Below are 22,269 nucleotides of genomic sequence, written 5' to 3' on the forward strand. Positions count from 1 at the left end.
CCTGTAGGTGAGGACCAGGAGCTTGACCTAGGTTCCCTAGTTCCCTTTTTAAAGAAGATTAACAAAAAAATGGCAGGACTGGAACTCACAGAACAGTGCAGAATAGGAGTGGACTGGCAAACAGGGGCGGAGCAAAGCGGGGGCCATGCCAGGCGGGGCGTGGTCAATAAGGGCGGGGCCACTAAGGGGCGGGGCCACGCCGCAGGCATACCCTGGCCGCGCCCCACAGCCCCTGTGGGGCGAGGCGGTCACGTGGGCACTCACGTGTCCACACCCGGAAGCGCGCAGGTGGGCTCAGGCTGGTAGCGCTGGGATTGGCAGCTCCGGGTACGTGGACTGCGGGGCTACAGACCTCCAGGGAGTGAGGGAGGCGATCTCAGTGGCTCTGGGAAGATCCTATCCCTCTTGCTCTCAAAGTTTCTGCCGCTAGAAAGTGGGACGCATGCCATCGCAAGCCTTCTTCCCAGAGTAGCTGAATTTTCGGCGTGAGGGCTGTGTTGGGGTGAACCTGTTGCATAAGTTGTAGGGCAGAGCCAACCGGTCTGATGGTTCCCCTGGGCTGGACCCCGCACCCCTTCGGATTCTCGGCCCGGGTCCTGCAGCCCAGTAGGAAGAGGCTGGACTATGAGGGAGTGACCCCAAGACCCAGCGACTGACTGGGCAGGGGACACACTCAGGGCGGGTTTGCCGGAGTGGGGGTGGGGGTGGGGGCTACTGGCGAACACGGGTTCTGGGTGTCCCCGGGTTGGCCTGGCTATAGAGCTGCAAAGAAACTGGGTGTCTTGCTCTGTTGGGGTTGAGAGCCCAAGGGAGTTGCAAAATGACTCGAGGCCCTCACAGGCGTTTGGAATTTAAATAAGCAAACAAAGTAATAAGTAGAACCTAATGTCCCTTAAAAAGCATTACCGTTTAGGAGAGGAATATAGCCTGAGGATAAATCATGCTGGTGATGCAGCAAGTCTTTTATGCTGCAAAAAGTCTGAACCCCAGAAGACCTTCCTCTTAATTTTAAATGATATTTGGTTTCCTCTTTAGGCTAAAGTTTTGTATTGCTCCTGCCATTTACTATCAAGATGTAAGTGATTCTGGAGCAGGTTTAATTTTAACTTGTTACTTGAAGACAATTCCAACCTTCTCCCCCGCCCCCAACCACTACCATATAAGCAAGCAGAAATTGCTATCTGACCTTCCTGTTTACTCACTCTTTCCCTGGAGGGAGGTGGAGTAGGGGACTGATTCACCCCTACTGGTTCAGCCTGAGTTTGAGGTTCAAAGGTGTGTTTCAGCAGAGGGGGTCCCAGAACCAGGTCTCTGAGCTTGTATTAATATACTGCCACTCTATCTTCCCAGAAAACCTCTCCTAACCTCTCCATGGGGCTGCTCCTATCACTGGGGTTATCTCTTTTGTCTCCATGGTCACACAGCAGGCTCTGGCAGCTGCTCAAGGCAGGCTTGCTACAGCTACCTTACCTCTGGATGACCCACAGTGAAAGGAGAAGGAATCAAGAGTAGGTGGGAATGAAAATATTTGACTCCTGCTATGTGCAAAGGACTGAACTGCCTAAGTTCATATTCCCTGTGAAAAAGGGAGGGTGTGTGGGCTACAGGGTTCTCAGATACCTCCTGGCCACAGGGAGTATGTTCTGAGCAGACTGCCTAGGGCCAGAGAGAGACCATTGACCACTCAACCCTTTACCAGCGTGTCCACTCACAGGAAGGAACGGACAACAGTCAAATGAGAGCCTTTGCCTGTTCTTACTACCTCTCTATTCTAAGTGTTTTTCAGGATCCAGGATGCCACGATGCTCTTCTTGAGCTGACTACTAAGCCTGTGTAGACACAGCCCTTCCTTCCTGAGCCTCTGCTGTGCTTCTTGCCAAGGTAGGTGAACCTGCTAGCAGGGGCAGATGGAAGCAGACAGCACCACTCTTGGGCTGTGGGAGGCTGGCAGTGGCCTGAACTCCTGGGCCCTGCAGACCCTTCTCATCCTCACCTCCTGCGCCTCCTCTGCATTCAGATGCCACCTTTGCCTGTCTTCCCCTTCCTCTGTTGCATCCATGTGGTCATCAAAGTCTGCTGAGTCGCTAAGCTACACCTCTGGAGTCAACCCCTTCTTCTCCTGGTCCTTACCTAGAAGACAATGGTCATTACCCCCATGCCAGGAAGAGCATTTGAGCCCAGCTACAGGGTCTGCCTGATGTAGAGCACAGCCTGCATTCCATAGCCCATTGATCCCCAACAAATACACTCTTGACAGAGCTGTCCCATACGACATCCTACTTGTCACAGTCACCTGAAAGTTCCAGAGCCCCCTTCCCCAAGTCTACCTGAATTCTTCGAGCACACTTTTCTTCATTGTGTTTTGCTCTCCTAGTCTCTGCCTCAGCCTTTAACCATTGCATGGGAACAGACTACATCCTTTGTTTTCCACTGGGAACACCTTGGTGATGTTCACATGCCAATTGGAGATTAGGCAAGAATTCACTAAGTATCACTAACCTGGGCACTTAAGGAATCCAGAACAGTGTAACTAAGTCCAAGTCCTCAAGACGCTGTGATTATTTTATTATTAAAACATATATACCAGAACACTGCTTGGGTCTGGCTTATGGTGATGCAGGGGATTGGACCTGGCACTTCAGAGCCTCAGGCATGAAAGTCCTTTTGCATAACCACTTGCTTCTCCCTGGCAGATGAAGTGTGTCTTGGTGGCCACAGAAGGTGCGGAAGTCCTCTTCTACTGGACTGATAAGGAGTTTGAAGAAAATCTACAGCTCAAGTTTGGGCAGTCAGAAAATGGAGAAGTGAGTATGAGGCAGAGGAAGTGCAGGGGAATGTAAAGAGGCAGAATGTGTGTTTACCCTTCAGCCACCAAGGAACTACCAGGAGTGTGCAGGGCACAACCTCTCTGACGTCTGGTACAGATCACACAGTTTTCCCTACAGTTACTTCTGGAAATTTTGCAGTTTTAGGTTTTACCTTAGGTTTAGTCATCTGTTAAAATTTTGTACACAGTGTCAAGTATGTATTCATTTTTTGCATGTAGAAATACACTTTAATATTTCCATCTCAGAAAAGATTACTGTTTTCACCTATGCCATTTCTGCTCTACAGTTTTAATACATTTTTATTTATTTATAGGATAGAGACAGAGGGAAATTGAGAGGGGAGAGGGAGCAGAGAAGGAGAGAGACAGTACTACTTCACTGCTCATGAAACTTCCCCCAGTAGGTGAGACCAGGGATTTGAACCTGGGTCCTTGTGCATGGTAACTGCTCTACATTTTAAAGGAGTAATCCTCTTTGATTTGTTTTTCCAGATTAATTATGGGGGAAAACTTACTAGGGATTTAGTGGAAAGAATTGTTGAATGTCTGTAGCAGCACAGACTAGCTGCCTCTTGGTGCCCTTCTTTCTCTAGTGGGCCTGCTCGTCAGCCAAACCAACTCTTCCTCAGCAGGTTTCAGCCTCATCACCACTGACATTTTTATTATTGTCTTCAGGAATAAAACATGGCATCAGAGATATCACTGACATTCTAGTGGTTTTAAGCTAAACAACAGGTCTGCTAGGCTCTTCTATTTATTCTTAGTAATCAGTATGTATGATTATTAATAGTTTATGAGTTTGTAAGTATTTCAGTCCTTAAACTGCTATTTCAACTTGCTCTATTTAAGAAGCAAAAATTCAGTACTACTTCTTTTTCTCTTTATTAAAAAAAAGCATGACCAAGGAACAGGCTGAATTTTCAGTTCCTAAGTGACTAATGTAATGGAAAGAAAATTAAAGCTTTGCTTTTTTGTATGTATATATAACACTTATTTTATTTATTTCTTTATTTATTTTGTCCCATGAAGATCATGAGTTAATTGTGGAAAATTTAGAAATACAGAGAAATCAGTTTATAATGATCCATCAATAGCACTTTAACATATTTCCTGTGCATTTTTTATATATAGTTAGGATCATGCCACATGTATAGTTTTGTTTCTGCTTTAGTTTTGACTTTTCAGTATATAAAAATCATTATTCTGTTTTATCAATGGTCTCATACACATACATCTTTTTTCATTTTTATTAGTGATTTAACATTGTTTTACAAAACAACACGATGTCAGGATTATAACTAATACACACATCACCACACCCTTCCCCAAATGCTATGCCCCTGCCCTTAAGCACCATTGTTCACACAAAGCCCAACTGACAGTTTAGTTACTGCGTGTGTGTGTGTGTGTTTGTGTGTGCATGTGTGTGTGCGTGTATGAGAGAGAGAGAAGGCTCATTGGTTTTAGTCATCTATATTCCACATATAAGCTAAAACATCTGGTAAGTGCACTTCACCTCTTTATAAATCTTAATGGAAGTATCATGTTCTAGCCTGTGAATAAATGTATTGTTGTTTAGCTATTTCCTCAATATTGGACATATTGATCCAGTTTACTACAACTCCGTAGAAAGGATATGCAGGGAACATTTGTGCTTGAATTTTATCCTGTGTCTCATTTCCTTAGGATTATTTCCTAAAGAAAGGTCCAGTCAGAAATTACCATATCATTTTATAATGCCACCAAGTATGAGATTGTCCCTTTACATTCTACCAACATCAAATATTTCCATGCCCCACCCACCAAAAATATATTTTTATACCTGCAGAAATAGTTGTGTATAAAATGAATTACTGTACAGAGCCAAAATTTTAAAAACTTCCTTTACTTGTTAATAAGAGAAAGAACCAGAGCATCACTCTGGCACATGTAGCAGCAGAGATTACTTGAAAGTCCAACTCTTTATTTGTTATGCCACCTCCCAGGCCACATACTGCCCAAGTTCTTAAGGATTTCTCTGTTAGTAAAATTTGTTTGTAGAAGTTTAAGAAAATTGAGGCATGTGAATAATCTAGCAAACCTTTGCTTTTGTGGAGGGGTAGCCAATACATATTAAATGAGCATCTCCTATGTGCCAGCCCCTGGGGAAAGATCAATGAACATAGCAAGGTGTCCTGCTCCCATGGAACTCAGGAGTTCAAAGAAGGACAACATACGGTGAGCCCAGTGCCTCATCACTGAGGGAAACATAGTGGATATGGGATGGGATGGGGAGCACTATGTGGGATGACCCCATGCATCGGAAATGGAGCATCTGAGCTAGAGGCTGCTGATGAGAGAGAGAACTACAGACAAAGCATGACTGACAGAATCCCAGCAACTGAACGCTGACCATGGTTCCTGAGTGTGGACACTGTTAGAGAAAACATGCAACAGTGCTACACACACACACACACACACAGAGACAGACAGGTACACACACCACCGCCCCACACCACTATGGGCCTTCACTGCTCTGGGCCAACTTTAACAGATAGAGAGGGAGAGAGGCAAAGGCACTACAGCACCGAGGCTTCTCCCATTGTGCTAGCAGCCAGCAGGCACTTCCCAGGTGACCTATCTTGCTAAACACACACACACACACACACACACACACACACACACACACACACACACACACACACTTTTAAATGCTCCACACTGCCCTGGCCGTTTCCCTGTTTTCAAGGAAGCATTTTGCTCAACTCCAAGTAGATTTCACCAATAAAAAGTGAGGACTCAGCTTTCTCTATAACTCAGCCTAAGCTCCTAAAATTGGCCTGAGTAAGGTCTACTATTTCCTTCCTTTCTTTTTATCCTAAAGTGGAGATTTGTAGTGGGACCATTAAAGTAACTTTATTATTTTTTTGTCATAGATTTTCAAAAAAAAAAACAGGTTTTCAACAGTTTACTCTTCATTTTATTTGTTTTGTTTTGTTCTTTATCTTGGAGGGCAGCAGTAACGGACGGGGAAAGACCTAAAAAAAGTAAATGCTTGTTTTGGGAATAGAGTAAATACAGTAATATAAAAAATAGCAAGGAATCAGTCATCATCCCTCTATTCAGAAATAGTAACATTAATAGTGTTGACTGGCTTAATAGGGTTTTTTTCCTATGCCTTTTAAAATACAGAGTATTCACAACCAGTCTTTGTCAACATTGCATTATATATGAGGAATTTCCCATGTCATTGAAGCACTCCAATATTTAAATAACTGTATTCTTCCAGCATTTAGATACACTGCTATTCATTCAGCTTTTTCTCTGGTGATATACTTTTAAATTTTTCCCCCGGTGTTTGCTACTGTAATTATGTTAAGTGAGCACATGTATATGTGTGCCATTGCCCCTTACCTCTGGTCAGATTACTCTCCCCGTATTAGACTTGCTCACTTGAACTTCGGCTAGGTATCACACTTACTTAGTGTTGGCTAGTTTTCCATTAAATATCCCTAACACTGTGTGAATGTGGCTGGATTCTTTGACATTTCCTTCCAGATTCATAGTCTACATGTCACCATCAGCTGGCTGAGTTTCCCCAGCCCTTGTTACTGCACTGTAGGAATCAAAGCAGTCTCTTTCTTTACTTCTTTTCTCTCTTTTTTATTTCTTTGCCACTAGCATATCTTTGGGCTCCATGCCTGCACAGTTTTCACTGCTCCAGACATGCTCTTTATTTATTTAATTTTTTTTAGGACAAACATTGAGGGATGGAGGGGGAGCGAGAGAGAGAGAGAGAGAGAGAGAGGGAGGGGGAGAGGAAAGACACCACAGTACTACTTCTTTATTTTTTAAGGACAGGCATTAAGGGATGGGGAGAGAGAGAGAGAGAGGAAAGACACCACATTACTACTGCTTTCTTTATTTTTTTAGAACAGACATTAAGGGGTGGGGGGAGAGAGAGAGGAGATACCACATTACTACTTCAGCATTTGGGAAGCTTCCCCTGTGCAGATGCTCCCATGTGATGGCTGGAGGCTTGGAGCTGGGCCTTACATGGCCAAGTCTGCCCTCTACCACGTGAGCCCATCTCCTGACTCCAAGGCAGTCTTTCTTTGCCCCCTTCCCTGCTGGGACAGTGTTGCTCTACTAGTAGTCCAGACTATGGAGACTCTTGATGGCCTAGGCCTTTGTCCTTGGTGTCTGTCACATTCCCACTGGTGTTATTTTCTCCTCTCTGCAGCTTCCAGCCATAGAAGACCAGCTCAGCACACTCCTAGCTCCAGTCATCATCTCCTCCACAACCATGCTGGAGAAGCTCTCAGACACATACACCTGCTTCTCCACTGAAAATGGTAGCTACCTATATGCCCTCCACCTGGTGAGTGTATAGCCCTGGTCCCTGGGACTCTTCCCTCAGCTCTGGGCTGGTCTCAGGGCCTCTCTCTGGACTTGGACACCTGAGAAGGTGGAAGTGGCATCGTATCACAGGGGCCCAGGCAGCTGCTCCCTGACGTCAGTCCCTCTGTCCCTACAGTTTGAAGAGTGCCTGTTCATTGCCATCAATGGGGACCACACTGAGAACGAGCGGGACCTGCGCCGGAAGCTGTGTGTGCTCAAGTGCCTTTTCGAGGTGCACTTTGGGTGGGTTACCATGGATGGCCAGCTCTTCCGAAAAGAGTGAGTCCTTGAGCCCAGTCTCCTCTATCCTTTGCTGAGACCCTCTAGAAGCTGGGCAGTGTGTGCCCAGGCCCTTTGGAAGTGGCCTGTCTGCACTCTCCACCTGCCTGGGTCCGTGGGTCCAGGTAACTGAGCTCACAGGAATCTTGCAGGTCACTTGATCCAATCCTCACACTTTCCACATGAGGAACCCGAGGGCAGAGAATTTAGCAGAATAATCCAGCTGGTGGTGTCAGCACCCAGCCAGGCTACAAATGGAGGCTCAGGGATGATTCCTAGTTGAGTGTCCTGTCCGGGCCCCCAGTGCCTCTCTCACATCTTAAAGCTTTACACTCTCCCTCTAGACAAACTGCACATCCACACACACACAGTCAGTCAAGGAATGTTTTTCTGAGGAGTCAGAACTCCCCCCCCCCCCAACCCTCTCTGGGCCTCCAAGGAAAAGACCCAATAAAGGAAAGTAATAGACACCGAGGTGGGAGAGACCCCAGAAAAAGGAGCCTGGTTGGAACATGGACCAGAGCAGAAAGGTTTGTGGTGGATCTCACACTGATTCTCAGACGTGGATTGGGGTATTGTGAAACTTGTAACAGTGGATCTTCTGGGTTAACGAGCAAAGAGCAGGTTCCCCAGCAGGAAGCCTACCTCTCAGGAGCCATCATCCCTCAAGTTGCTTTGGCCAAGGGAGGCATCAGTTTCAGTGGCAAATACTGCTGGTGATGGGCACCTATGACTCACACGTTGTTTACCAATGCAGTCTGTCTGCAGCCCAGCAGTCTGAGACTCATTGTGTAGCCCTGATTTTACAAGGAGAGAAACAGTTGTTCTCTGTAGGATCTATGAGACTAGAAAATGTGGTCACTTTCCTGGGTTTCTCTGCCTGACATCTACCTGTGTGGGAAAGACTGAAGGGACCTGGTTCTGAGTCCATTTCTAGTCTGCTCCACACTGGGATGTGACCCTATTCGGGCCCTCTCTGCTTCCTGGGCTCCCCTTTTAATTTACTCATGTGCCTTGCTCACCTGGCTTTGATAGTGGTTTGAAACGGTGGCCCCATGGTTGAGGACAGAGATAAGCCCCAGACCAGCAAGTTTCATGGGTCTCTTCTGCTCTTCCCGGCTCCATCCCCAGGCTGCGGCCCCCAGACCTGGAGCAGCGCATGCAGGTGTGGGAGCGTTTTCAGAGCCTGCTATGCACCTATGGCCGCCTGCGGGAGCAGGAGCAGTGCTTCGCTGTGGAGGTGATGGCTGGCGGGAGGGGGCGTTGTTAGAAGTGTCAGGTCAGAGGGAGCCCCCCTGAGTGAGGACACAGGCTGACCTTGAAGCTCCTGTATTTACAGAGTAGCTCTTTCTGACCACACGGTATGTTGGCTACTCTCAACAAGCGTCCTTAAGTCAAACAAATGGATCTTGGATAGAGCAATCTTTAGTGATGCTTTTGTGCTGACAGTGAATTATTTGAGATCTCTGAAGACAGCCTCCCTCCTTCCAGGCTTCTAAATCCCCCTCCTTTCCAAAGGAAATATATTGAGCTGAAGATAGAGTAGAGAGCAGTGGAAAATAAGCAGGACTGACAGAGTTTCTGAGTGCAAATGGTGGCACCAGTGTGGACTGTGGACCAGTGGTTGGACCTCGGAGCAGATGAGGGTGGTGAGTGTGACGGCGTTTTCTCTCCCTGCCCCTGTGGCCAGGCTGTGGAGCGGCTGATCCACCCCCAGCTCTGTGAGCTGTGCATAGAGGCCCTGGAGCGGCATGTCATCCAGGCGGTTAATGCCTGCCCCCAGCGGGCAGGCGAGGAGGCCATCCATGCCTTCCTGCTGGTGCACTCCAAGCTACTGGCTTTCTACTCCAGGTGAGCCCACCCTGCCTCACCCTCACCTTCACCCTGGCCCCTGCTGCTCGTGCCCTGAACCTGAAGAGCACCCCCTCACAGACCAATTAAACCAGAAGACCCATCTCTTTGCAAAAGTTTTCTTAATGAGTCCAGGAGATAGCTGATGCAGTGCAACCCACCCTTTGCCATGTGTGAGGGCCTGGGTTTTAGGCCCTGGTACTACATGGGAGCACCATGCATGGGAGAAGCTTCATGACTGTGAAGCACTGCTGTAGTATCTCTCCTCCCCTTCTTTCTTTCTATCCCTCACCTACTATCTGAAAGGAAAAAAAAAAATGTTCCCCGGAAACTGAGCAGGCCCCAGGGAATCCCTGGTAGCAGATACATATATATATATATGGCTTCATTTCAGTTCCTCTTAGTTCTTCTCTTCTTGGAATTATTTCTTCCTGGAATGTTCTTTTAGTGTCCGAATTTAGGACTTGCTGAAATGTTGGTCCCTGATGGATTTCCACTGGTGATTTCTTTTCCTAATACAACCAAGCTTTTACTATATATGAAAGATGTTGGACTGGGTGGTGGTGCATCTGATTGAGTACACAGGGACCTGAGTTTAAGTACCTGCAGAGGGGAAACTTCATGAGTGATAAAAGAGTGTTGCAGGGGTGTGTGTGTGTGTGTGTGTGTGTGTGTGTCCTTATCTTTTCCCCTAACTCCCTTCTCCTTTCAATTTCTCTCTGTACTGTCAAATAAAAAAGAATTTTAAAAAGGCCACTGGGAGCTGTGGATTTGCCCTGCAGGTACTAAGCCCCAGCAATAACCTTGGTGGCAGTTAAGAGGGGAAAAATATGTTAATTCAATTTATTTCTATCCTGCCTATCTCCAAAAAGGATTAAGTGAGCTGGCACATTGGTAAACTTGAGTGCAGGGACTTGGCCCCAGATGCCCTGAACTTCCCTGCCCCTACCTGCCGCCACCTCAGAGGCCCTGGGGGGTCCAGACACATGCTGAACAGCCCTTGTCACCTCCACAGCCACAACGCCAGCACCCTGTGCCCAGCCGACCTCCTCACCCTCATCCTCCTGGTTCAGGACCTCTGCCTCAGCGGGAGCACCCTAGAGGACACCACCACGCAGGTCTCGGGTGGCTCTGTGTGGGGAGCCAGTGTCAGGTGGTGTGGGGCAGTCTACTCAGTGACCTGGCTTCCAGGACACAGTTCTGGGCATGGGGTCTCTCATGACCTGCCATTTTCAGATGGAAGGGGAATTGTAGAGTGCATGATGCCTGGTGGGTTAAACGTGCAGATTTTGGGAGTCAAGAGTGTTCTGTCTTGATGTCTTAGCTGCACGAGCTGGGCAAGCACTTGCCCCGTCTGAGGCTGGATTCCCTCATCCATGCAATGGGACTCTTCTCAGACTTGCCAGTAGGTGTGGAGGGGGTGGTTTGCCTGGTGCCTACTGTTCCTGGACAAGTGAGCACTCCATGCTAGCTGCCACCATCCCTGGCATCATGCTCATGGTGGTTTTGATGCCGTATTCAGTATTTCTTGAGAGACACTGGATCATCTAGAAATGAAACACGAGGGTCCTGTCAGTCCCAGGGCTGTGCCAGGAAGTGCCAGAGGTGGGGAGCAGTGGGAAGAACTGCCCTCACCAGCATCTCCATTCCTGCCATAGTCCTTGACCTGGATGCCCCTGAGCAGCCAGAACATCCCCATACAGCCAGCCTGGAGTCCCTGTGCCACAGGCCCTGGCAGGAGGGACTCTGCAGGGACTCTGTCAGCTGAGCAGAGGGGGCAGGGAGGGGCTGCCTTTCTGGGGAGGGCAGGAGCAGGAAGGCAGGCTGAGCCCTGTTCTCCCTCCTAGGAGACAGACAGCATCTCCCTCCCTGAGGAGTACTTCACACCAGCTGCTTCTCCTGGCAAGGAGAGTTCAGGTGAGGCCTGAAGGAGGAGGAGGAAGAAGAGGAAGAGGAGAGAAGGGGGAGAAGATGGAGAGAGTGGCACCTCTGGGCTAACCTGTGCTGGGGTTTAATGGACCCCCTCATCTTGTAAGAGCCCAGACCCAGACACCCAAATTCCTATAGCACAGGACGTGGTCTTTTGCTCCTCTTCTTTAAGTCCTTGACTTAAAAGACCTATAGGGCCTCTTAGATGATCCCTCAAGTGTTACTTGACAAGTTGATTTCATTTAAAAATTCATCTCCTGTATTTGTTTTCTTTTTTTTTCACCCCTTTTAAATCAGTTAATTAATTTTATTTGAGAGGACAGAGAGAAATTGAGAGGGAAGGGGAGATATAAAGGGAGATAGAGAGATACCTGCAGCTCTGCTTCACTGCTCTTGAAGCTTCCCTCCTGTGGATTGGGACTGGGGGCTTGAACCCAGGGCAATGTGTGTCCTCTGCCAGGTACACCCCTGCCTGGCCCATTTCTTTTCTTTTCTTTTTTTTAAGATTTTATTTATTAATGAGAAAGATAGGAGGAGGGAGAAAGAACCAGACATCACTCTGGCAGATGCGCTGCCAGGGTTCAAACTGGGGACATCATGCTTCAGAGTCCAAAGCTTTATCACTGTGCCATCTCCCAGACCACTCATTCCTTTTTTTCCTTCCTTCCTTCCTTCCTTCCTTCCTTCCTTCCTTCCTTCTTCCTTCCATCCTTCCTTCCTTCCTTCCTTCCTTCCTTTTTTCCTTCCTCCCTTCTTCCCTCCCTCCCTCCTTCCTTCCTTCCTTCCTTTTTTTTCACCTTATCCTCAGAATTTTCTTTTTTTACTTTTATAACAACAGCACAGATCCCAGCACATACTAGGTGCTGGGTAAAGGTTTGCTGGGGGACTGAGTGAGTGGGGAGAGGGGGCCAGTAGAAGAGGCAGTGTTCCAGCCAGAGAGGATCCCTGAAGGGATAGAGAGAGGAAACAGGTAGGTATGGAGGGATGGGAGGCTGAGGAACACCTCCACCTTTGTAGCTGCATCCCTGGGTGCTTGCTTCCAGCATCTGGCATGAGTGGAGGGGGTGCTGGGGGACACAGGCCAGATGAGCACGACAGAAAGGGCACCCTGCTCAGCCCACACTCAGGTGCCCTGTGAGCTGCTGGTGGGAAAAGAACCATCTCCTTTCAGACACATGTTCCTCTCACTCACGTCCTTTCAATGCCCTGGGCCTGCAGGTAGCGCCTTCTGGCTGGAAGGAGGCACCCCGCCCAGCGACACTTCCTTTGTTCAGGTGAGTTCTTCTTGGAGCAGTGCCTGCTGCAGTGAGCACTGGGGGGCACTGCCAGCCCCCTGACCTCCCTCCTGCTGCCCCAGGGCTGACTGGTGCTAGCACAGAGCTCAGCCCAGAAACACCCAGGCAGTGGTGAGTAAAGGGTGCCCTCCTCCCCCACTTCCCCAGCCCTGGGGCTTGACTCCTGAGAAGTCTGCATCCTCCTTACAGTGCTTGGGAGTAAGAATCTTAACTCTTTTTTGTGCCACCAGGCTTATGTTTGGGACTTTGGGGCTCGGTACCAGCACGATGAATCCATAGCTCCTGGTGGCCATTTTCCCCTTTTGTTTTCTTTTCATTTAGATAGGAAAGAGAAAGTGAGGTGGCACACCTGGCTAAGTGCACATTATAATGTGCAAGGGTCCAGGTTCAATTTCTGGCCCCCACCTGCAGAGGACTTCACCAGTGGTGGAGCAGGGCTACAGGTGTCTCTTTCTGTCTCCTCTATCTCCCCTTCCCTCTGGATTTCTTTCTGTCTCTAGCCAATAAATAAAATGAGAGAGAGAGGGAGAGGGAGAAGGAGAGGAAGGGAGAAGGGAAAGGGAGATAGAGAGGGAGAGAAGGGCCCAGAAATGACTAGCAGAAGAGCCTAGAAATGCCTCAGACAAGACGACAACAGAACTGGAACTGCTCAGACAGTTTTGACAGTGCAGGGCTTTCAGAACTGGGATTCCATGGAGCTCAAAATGTGCATCCCTCTCGGTTCAGAGAGGACAGCAGGTGGGCACCCATAGGTAGGTCCAACATGGGGAGGGCCCACTCTCTCTCAGGCCCCCTCCCACGACCAGCTCCCTTTCCTCCACAGGTCGCTGAGGACACCCTGCAGACGCTACTCCCTTGCTCCCCAGCACCTTCCAGCCCCAGAAGGATCTTCCTGGGTGGCAGCGTGAAGGACAGCTACTACCCCCTGATGCCCCACACCATGTACTGCCTGCCCCTGTGGCCTGGCATCAACATGGTGCTGCTGACCAAGGTGGGAGAGCTCTGAGCTGCCTGCACGCATGGTGGCCCAGACCCCCTCCCCTTGGGCTACCCTGCTCACCCTGCCCTGCTTCTCCCCCTCAGAGCCCCAGTTCGCCTTTGGCCCTGGTCCTGTACCAGCTGCTGGATGGGTTCTCCCGGCTGGAGAAGAAGCTCAAGGAGGGGCTGGAGGTGGGCAGCAGCCTGCGGTCCCACCCCCTCATGGGGAACCTGCGCCAGAGGATGGACAAGTTTGTGAAGAGCCAAGGCAAGCAGGAGATCCAGGTGAGGCCAGGGCTGGGAGAGGCAGCGCCCAGGGGAGAGGCAGAGTGGGGGCAGCCAGCACCCACCCTGCCTGCAGTGGGGAGAGGCTGAGGCCTCCAGGGCCTCCCTACGTACCTGATTCTGTCACCCTGTCTCCTCCCTAATGGAGCAGTAACAACATCTTCCAACAACACTGGACAGTTGCAGATCTTTTCTCTCTCTGTCATCTTTCAAGAATATTGTATTTACTTATTTGTTTTGGATAGAGACATGAGGGGGAGATGGGGGAGAGGGAAAGAGATACCTGCAGCACTGCTTCACTGGCCATGGAGCTTCCCTCCTGGGAACCAAGGACTGGAACCTGGAGGTACGGGGGTCACATGCAGCACAGAAGCCCGGAAGGAAGTTCTGAAGAGAGAGGTCACTAGGTCTAAGCAACTGGCAATGTCTAGTTAGTGTGAGCAACTGAGATTTGTGGCTACAGTGCAGATTGATCTGAAAATAAGCAAAGGATAAGAGGGGAAAGAATAAGAGAGTGAATCCCTGAACCCACACAGACCCAGATTCTGGGCATGTGGCAGTGCCTCGGGCTTTGTGGTGAGCAGTGTGTTTGAATCACTCTTCCCCCTCAAGGGGATCCAGTCACCAGGGCTCTTCCTCAGTGCCCAGTGCCCTGCCCATCAGACTTAACTGTCTGCCTCCCTTTACCCACGTGCCCAGCCTGGCTATACTTTAAGGGCAGGGGTAGCGGAGGCTGGCCTCGATGGTGCAAAGATAGATGCATGCTCAGCAGAAAAGGTCCAAGCAGTCAAAAGGCTAGTTGCCCTGAGGGCCCAACACAGGAAGGAATTCTCCGTTAGGAAGCCTGCCTGTCATCTGTCGCCCTTACAGAGAAGCTGGCTGGAGTTCAAGAACAAGGTCTTCTCCAGGAATGAGCCAAGATCATCCTCAGAGTGAGTGGTGGGCTCTGAGGACAAGAGGGAGCTGTCAGTACTGAGAGGCTGTTTCCCAAAGAGCCCAGGGGAGAGGCGGTACTTAGGGAGTTGCAGATTAGTCAGAGAACAGCCCAGCCCAGCCCCGTGGATGCTGGAGGGAGACTGGGAAGCAGAAAGGCCTCTGGGGAGTAGAGGCTGTGTCCTTACAGGCTAAGGTGTGCACTCTGCTGAGTGAGCTGTCTCCCAGCTCTGGTTCAACACAGGCCACACTGTGCTGCATCCACTGTCTGTCCTCCTCAGTCAGGAGCAGGTACTGTCCTAGGTTTATCATGGGGCAGAAGCAGGGGTGACCCAGATGTTGGGAGTGAGTGGGGTAGACACACAGGCCCTTCTTCCCATTGAGACACTGTCACCTCCTGCGCCCAGGTTGCTGCAGGCGTGCAGGAAGGTGAAGCAGCATCTCTGTGCCATCTACCAGCTGAACTTCCTGAGCTCAGATCCAGGCCGCGGTGGCCCCCAGCTGCCTCTCCACCTGCAGGACCAGGTCCAGATGCTCATGCAGTAAGTGTGGCCCTGGGGAAGCTTGGGCCAGGGGCAGGGGCACGCCTCCCCACAGCCCTGCCTCCCTCCCCCACTCCCTACAGAAAAAAACTGATGTACTGGAAGGACTTTCTGCTGGTGAAGAGCAGGAGGAATGTCACCATGGTGTCATATCCTGATGCCGAACCCCCAGCTGGCCTCACACAGCCCCGGGGACCTGCCTGTCCTCCCCGCCTGCTCACAGCACAGCCGTGACTCCTGGGAAGGGGAATGTGTGTTGGCAGCTTTTCCCTAGAGGAAGGTAGCAAGAGGTCCTGTTCCCAGTGTCTTGTCTGTAGCAATGCCCCAGGGCTGAAACTTCAGAGCCTCCTGTTATCCCAGGGAGGGTCATTTCTGTCACTGTGTCCAGCCTGCAAAGAGTGGCAGGTGCTCCAAGAGGTCTGGGTGTGCTGGAACGGGCATGTCCTCCTCACTTGAGTGTCACCCAGCTACCCAGAGGAGTGTGCAGACTCTGGGTCCTTCGCTGTGCCTGGTATCCCTCTTCAGATGACCTGACTGACTTGACCCTTCCATTTCTGGAACTTTCTAGAAAGCAGCTCCTCCTGGGTGCATTTTGTTTGTTTTTGTTCACCAAGACATTGCACATGTGCAGTTCCACTGCTCCAGGGAAGATTTCTTTTCTTTTTTTTTTTTTTCTAATTTAGGGTAGAGACAAAGAAAGAGAAACACTACAGCATGCACTATGTATAGTGCTCCCATGTAGTGCAGGAGTCTTAATCAAAGTCCTTTAATTTGGTAAAGCCTGTACTCTACTGGGTGAGCTGTCTCCCTGTATTAAAATCACTAAAGACTCAGACACCTGAACTCCTGAGTCTTTTCTTTAGTAGATGGGTGAAAGTAAGGACAAGACCCTCTTATCCACCAGTTACCAGTCCATCCCTCCTCCCCGGGAACCCTCCAGGCTTTGGGGCTGCTGTGTGGAGGTGAAGGAGACCACAGGAGGTGTGTGGGCTGGATGGCTGGCTAGTCTCCCTTGGGAACCATGGTCAGCTCTGCTTGTCCACAGAGGGAATGATGAGCTGTTGTCACCAGGACTCCTTGTGTCCAGGACCCACTGTGCTTGTGTTTAGAACCTCTCAGGGTGGGTGTGTGTGGAGACAGAGATCCCCAGGAAAGGAGAGGCAGGCTTAGCCCCACTGCACTTAATGTGGCTGGAACAGGTGGAGGACAGACTGGTGCCCATCCTGGTTCTTGGTTTTACAACCTCCTTAACTCAGCCTCCACCTACCTAGAGGACTTCCCAGGGCTGGTGCACTTCATCTACGTGAACCGCACGACTGGCCAGATGGTGGCCCCCTCCCTCAGCAGCAGCGAGAGTGCTTCCTCAGAGCTGGGCAAAGGGCCCCTGGCCGCCTTCGTCAAGACCAAGGTAACCACATCTGACCCGGGCACGCCACATGGCCCTCCACCTCACCCTGGCCTTTGGAGCTTCTGAGGACTCTGAGCACACCGCACCTAACCCTTACTGTCCCTTGTGTGGGTATCTGTGCTTGTCTTCATGTCCCACGGAGCCCAGCCCCAGGGCCACATTGGGCTTCATTGACGGTAGAGTTCTAATATGTATGAGGTAGCAGAGTCTGGGCAGCAAGGATGCAGGTGAGGGGGAGGGCAACGAGCTTAAATAAATGCCCAGGGTTTTGTTGTTGTTGTTGTTTTCTTTTTGGTATTTTGATTTGCTTGTTTTGCATTAACTAGAATGAAAAGGAGACACACAAGTTCAGCCAACCAGAATTTAAAACAAAGTGACGTTTTATGAAGGAAGTACTCTCTGGGGGGTCCCTCTATTCTCTGTAAATGACTTAAAGATATAGCTAGATAGATAGCAAGCCTGCTGCGATGAGATAACTAAGATGGGTGACAGAGTCCCATGTGGGGGGCACAGTGCTGCGCCTCACTGGCAGTGTCCATTGGGCATCCATCGTCTGTTTTGACCCGCCCTTAAATAAGATGGCAATACTACCCACTGCCTCAGATTTGCCATAAAGCTGCAAATGCATGAGAGGCACTCACCACACATTTGGCACCATGTGACGTACAGCTTATTGAGCCTTTACTGGCACCCACACACGTTCATCCTTCCAGGGAGAATGGGGCTGTCTGGGTACATGTGTCTTCCTTATTTTCCCGTGCTGTTTGTTGGAGTCCAGATCATTCTGTAAATGCAGTTGTGTTTGCCACATTTCCACCTCACCATATAGCTGATGCGTTTCCTCATGTCATTAATTCTTTATCAGTGTGATTTTGAACAGCACCACCATGGCCCATCATGGGAATGCAGTGTGATTCACTTCACCATTTCCCCGATGTTGAGCCTTTAGACCGGTCCCAGGCTCTTGCGGTTATGAATAATTCTGCAGCGCACACCTTTGCGCACATATCTCTGTCCTTGTCTCTGCTTGTTTTCTCAATATGTGTTCCCAGAAACAGCATGACTAAGTCAAATGGGAGGAATGGCTATAAGGTTATGAATGCTTGTTGTCAAGTTGCTCTTGGCGGGGGCGGGGGGGAATAAAAGCAAATCCAGATAACTAGATATAACTAGACATGACCTTGTGGCCAGATTTGGAGTGTGTCATGGAGCGTCTCCTATAGGCTACTTGGGAGATCTGGGAGATGGGGCTCCCTGTCCCCCACCCTCAGAAGTTCCAGAGAAATCAGGCAAGAGAATATTGTGGAGGGATCCAGGGCATGCTGCTCCTCAGTTACTGTTTCCACAGGGCCCCATGGCAAGCCCCAGTTTGGACTTCAGCAGACCCAGGGTGCCTGAAGCATTCTCACCCCACACCAGCACCTTCCTGGCACTGGACGTGTGCCAGAGATTCCCGGGTTTAGAAGTGGCCACAGCCTCACCGCCTGTCTTGTCAGTTTATAGACCCAGCTGGGATGGCCCTTTTCATAATGTATACCTTGCATGCATTCTAATGTAAAAAGTGCTTTTACACATGCTATTTGTCAGTGAGGATTTTCTTATTACACTGCTGTTCTCAGCCTAGCCCTTGCCCAGGCACTGAGGGAGGAGACAGCAGAGAGGCCTCTGGTCTTCAAGCAGCTCCACCCTCCAAGAGTGTTGGTCTCATGAGGCCTCTGGCCCTGCTGTTGAGGGGAGAGTGGCCTCACAGGCTGTGTCCATCAGTGCGGTAATGAGGCCTTGTCCCTCTGTCTCCAGGTCTGGTCGCTGGTCCAGCTGGCACGCAGATACCTGCAGAAGGGCTACACCACGCTGCTGTTCCGGGAAGGAGACTTCTACTGCTCCTACTTCCTGTGGTTCGAGAATGAGATGGTGGGTGTGTTCAGCCAGCACAGCCCAGCTTTCCCTTCCTGTAACTTTCAGGTTCCTTCCTTCTGAGCTATTCATCTGCTCATCCCTCCACCTCCTCTTGATCCTGGTGGAGCTGACAGGTAAGCCCAGGTGGCTGGGACCCAGGCCTAGAGCTCCCATCTTCACTCAGCCATCTCAGGAACCCATGCCATGTTCAAGGGCACATCAAGCAGGCGGACGCCAGCCCCAGTGCTCAGGTCATGTTCCGTTGGTAGTGCACTGGCATTGCCAGATACACTTAGCAAGCCTGGCAGGACATCCCACTGTAGCAGCGGGTAAACTGAGGCTCACAGGAGCTAACCACTCTGCCATGAGGAGCTGACAGTGCAGCTCAGGCCTCCTGCCTGCAGCCCTGCTCCTTCCAGATCTCAACCCACCGCATTGTGAGAACTTACTACACTCACGTCTCCTTGCTCTCTCACTGTCTCTGTCTCTGTTTTCCCTTTCCTGCTACTCTTTCCTGTTTATCTGTTTATCTTTGTCTTCTCCCTCCTCTCCTCTCCTCACTGTTCGAGGTCACCCATGGCCCCATCCTCCCGCCCCCTCCCTGCTCCTCGCTTTGCCCTTAGCTGAAGGAGCTCCTTCACTTCACCCAAAGGTGACTGTCACTGTCTTCAGTGCAGTGTTGTCCCTGGGTCCTCACCCTGTCCTCCCAGCAGACAGTGCTGAGTGGGCACTGGCTGGGGCAGGTGTCCTGTGGGTGGAGGCACTGATACCCTGGAGACTGTATGTGGTGACCAGGGCTATGAGGTTGTAGGTGAGGAGAAGCCAAGCTCAGCTTTCCTGCCCTGCAGGCTCCCTCTGTGTTCTGTGCCTACCTCAGAAGTGCCCCCGGGGTGTGTGTCACCTTTGCCTGAGCTTCCAGGGAACCAGCACTCCATGTGATTGGCCTGCTTCACCTCCCCCTGCATGGTGGACCAAGGGCACCCACATGAGCCCCCATGACCATGGTGACAGTGACCCTGCCCCTTCCTGTTCTACCCTAGGAAGGTCCACTGCTTTCTTATTATTATTTAGATAGAAACAGAGAAATTGAGAGGGCAAGGGGAGATAGAAAGGGAGAGAACAAGAGAGAGAGACATGCAGCCCTGCTTCACCAGTGAAGCTCCCCACTGAAGGTAGGAGCCACAGGCCTGAACCTGGGTCCTCGCGCATTGTAACGTGCACTCAGCCAGGTGCACCACTACCCAGCCCTGTGTCCACTGCTTTCAAAGCAACTAAGGGTTTTTGATAAAGATTTCTCCCTCATGCCACCTCCCCAGACACCCTCCTGAGCATGCGTGTCTTTTACTCAACCTCGCTCACTGATGGAACTGAGGGCTGCCCATGCCAGGTTAGTACTCAGAGCTCCAGGACTGTTAACAGCTGACTCTTAACTTCTGCTCACAGGGCCAAGAGCCAGGACAAAGAATTCCTAACACCTCCCCCAGGCACCCACAGAGCCCAGCTTGCCTGGCCTCCAGCTCACAGTGTGCGACTTGGACCTGAGTGCTGTCTGCTATGCCCACCTAGTCCCCACTCACGACCCTGTCCCTCCTTCCCCAGGGCCACAAACTCAAGATCATCGAGGTGCCTGTCCTGTCTGACGACTCGGCTCCTGTTGGCATCCTGGGGGGAGACTACTACAGGTGAGGCCCTGGCGGAAGAGGTGGTAGCCTCTGGTGCCCAGAAGGGAGCAGTGCCTCCTGTAGGAAAAACCCCACCCCCAACTCCCCAAGAAGCAGACTCTGTCAGAAGCTCCCTTCTGCCTGTCCACACCTCACCTCCCTATTCAGTGAGAGGGGAACGTATTTCGGGTTCTGTCTATGCTCCTGTCAGCACCCGCAGGAGCTCTGGCATCTGGGCCGGGGCCCCAGAGCATCCTATTGGCTCCTTGGCTCCTCAGCACCCTTAGTGAGGACACCGCTGTCAGCACCCCAGCAGGACTGAGATCCCCCACAGGGTGGGAGCATAGAGGCCTAGGGCAGAGCCACGTGAGGTTAGGCCAGCAACAAGTGGGCAGGCTCCCCCAGCCGTGTGCTGGGCTGGTGGAGTCTCGAGGCTCTAGCTCTGGGAAGAACCATGGCTGCGCTCCTGAACCTGCCTCCTTGCCTCCTCCAGGGAACTCCTGTACTACTGCAGCACAGGCCACTCCACAGAGATCGTCACGTGCCACGAGCTGCTGACCCTTCACCTGTCGGTCGTCCCCACAGATGTGCTGGTGCAGCAGGCTGGGGAGCTGGCCCAGCGCCTGCAGGAGAACTCCCACATCCCCATGATCTAGGTCACCTCTCCCCCTCTCCCAGCCCTGCGGTCTGCCTCTGCACCCAGTTCTCCAGACCCATGCTGGTTCACAGACATCCCCAGAGCAAGAGCCTCTTGCCTTCCAAAGAACCAACTCCGGGTGACTCAGTCCTCCGGACTTCTTAATGCCACCGAGAGCAGCCTCCACGCCAGGCAACGAACAGCCCAGCCCACTGGAGCTGGGGGTTTTGCTGCTCTTATGTAACTGTGGCTGTGAGGCCAGAATGGTGGCAGCCCCTTTCAGAGCTGTCTCTTCATTTGTCCCCGAGATGCAGGGACGAGTTCCCTGGGGCTTGTTCTCAGAGTAAAGATAGGGCCCTGTCATGAGTGGAAGGTGCACCATTGGCTGGGTTTGCCCCCTGGCTCTGGGTAGGCTCCCTGAGCTCCAGACTTGCCTCCCTCCCAGAGACTCCCTGCCTCTCAGAGTGAACATGGGGGCTCTGAGTACACAGCAGGTGCTTAATAAACACTGGTCTTGGTTATTGTTAGTGTTCAAGCCAAACCTTTCTGGACTCCTGGAAGCTCCTTTATGCCCTAAATACCCCCTCCCCCTACACATCCCCACCCCTGGGAAGTCCTATCCCAAAGTCATTCTAGTCAGTGGATCACAGACTCCCAGGCTCTCAGCTTCCGGCCAATACTGTTTTGCCTGGGCTGAGAAAGGCTGCCCCTCTTCTGTGACCTTGAAGTTCCCACCCCAACAGTACACCAGGACAGGAGACATCGAGCAGGTGGAGAGAAGTCAGCCCCAGTGTGATGGTCAGGCACCAACAGCTGGCCTCCTTTATCTGCAGTCTTGCTAAGTTCTCACACAGAAGACTGGTCTTTCCTGTTAAAGCAGCAGCTTGGAATGGGGCTGGGCAGTAGCATAGCAGGTTAAGCACACATGGCATGAAGCACAAGAACCGGCTTAAGGATCCCAGTTTGAGCCCCTGCTCCCCACCTGCAGGGGGCTCGCTTCACAAGTGGTGAAGCAGGTCTGCAGGTGTCTATCTTTCTCTCCCTCTCTGTCTTGCCCTCCTCTCTCAGTTTCTCTCTGTCCTATCCAGCAACAACAACAGCAGTGGCAATAAGAACAACAAGGGCAACAAAATGGGGAAAATGGCCTTCAGGAGAAGTAGTGGATTCATAGTTCAGGCACCAAACACTGGAAGCAAAAAAAAAAAAGCTTGGAGGGGGCATAGATCCCGCCTAAGCTAGAGACACTCCTCGGAATAAAGTCCTTCAGAGGTGACAGTGAGGCATGGCTCATCTGAGGAGACTCAGTCCAAAGCCCCAGAGCCTCACGAATGTGTGGTTACACTGTACCAGGTGGCTTATTCGTTCAGA

General features: G+C 50.9%; 1 protein-coding gene across 6 annotated transcripts; it reads left to right on the forward strand.

The window, feature by feature from the left end:
• Positions 1–245: 245 nt before the first annotated feature.
• Positions 246–21,382, forward strand: HPS1 (HPS1 biogenesis of lysosomal organelles complex 3 subunit 1). Of its 6 annotated transcripts, none has more exons than XM_060171515.1 (19): positions 246–327; positions 1,777–1,881; positions 2,694–2,804; positions 7,050–7,187; positions 7,344–7,486; positions 8,618–8,726; positions 9,177–9,337; positions 10,353–10,455; positions 11,185–11,254; positions 12,383–12,540; positions 13,385–13,552; positions 13,645–13,824; positions 14,695–14,756; positions 15,165–15,299; positions 15,383–15,447; positions 16,562–16,707; positions 18,505–18,618; positions 20,203–20,285; positions 20,758–21,382. In XM_060171515.1, exons 3-19 carry the CDS (start codon positions 2,694–2,696, stop codon positions 20,918–20,920), a joined length of 2,109 nt encoding a protein of 702 aa, XP_060027498.1. In that variant the 5' UTR covers positions 246–327; positions 1,777–1,881; the 3' UTR covers positions 20,921–21,382. The 6 variants fall into 6 exon arrangements, with proteins under 6 accessions (XP_060027498.1, XP_060027499.1, XP_060027500.1 ...); XM_060171516.1 differs by having other exon boundaries at positions 261–288; positions 1,787–1,881; XM_060171517.1 differs by having other exon boundaries at positions 309–327; positions 1,787–1,881.
• The last annotated feature ends 887 nt before the right edge of the window (positions 21,383–22,269 follow it).

This window comes from Erinaceus europaeus, chromosome 14, assembly GCF_950295315.1.
Source record: "Erinaceus europaeus chromosome 14, mEriEur2.1, whole genome shotgun sequence".
NCBI lineage: Eukaryota > Metazoa > Chordata > Mammalia > Eulipotyphla > Erinaceidae > Erinaceus > Erinaceus europaeus.

Bases quoted from the DNA above. Each gene is read 5' to 3' on its own strand.
- HPS1 (XM_060171515.1), top strand. From the start codon at position 2,694: ATGAAGTGTGTCTTGGTGGCCACAGAAGGTGCGGAAGTCCTCTTCTAC. The intron at 2,805-7,049 runs GTGAGTATGAGG...TCCTCTCTGCAG, and splicing joins GGCAGTCAGAAAATGGAGAA to CTTCCAGCCATAGAAGACCA. The intron at 14,757-15,164 runs GTGAGTGGTGGG...TCCTGCGCCCAG, and splicing joins GAGCCAAGATCATCCTCAGA to GTTGCTGCAGGCGTGCAGGA.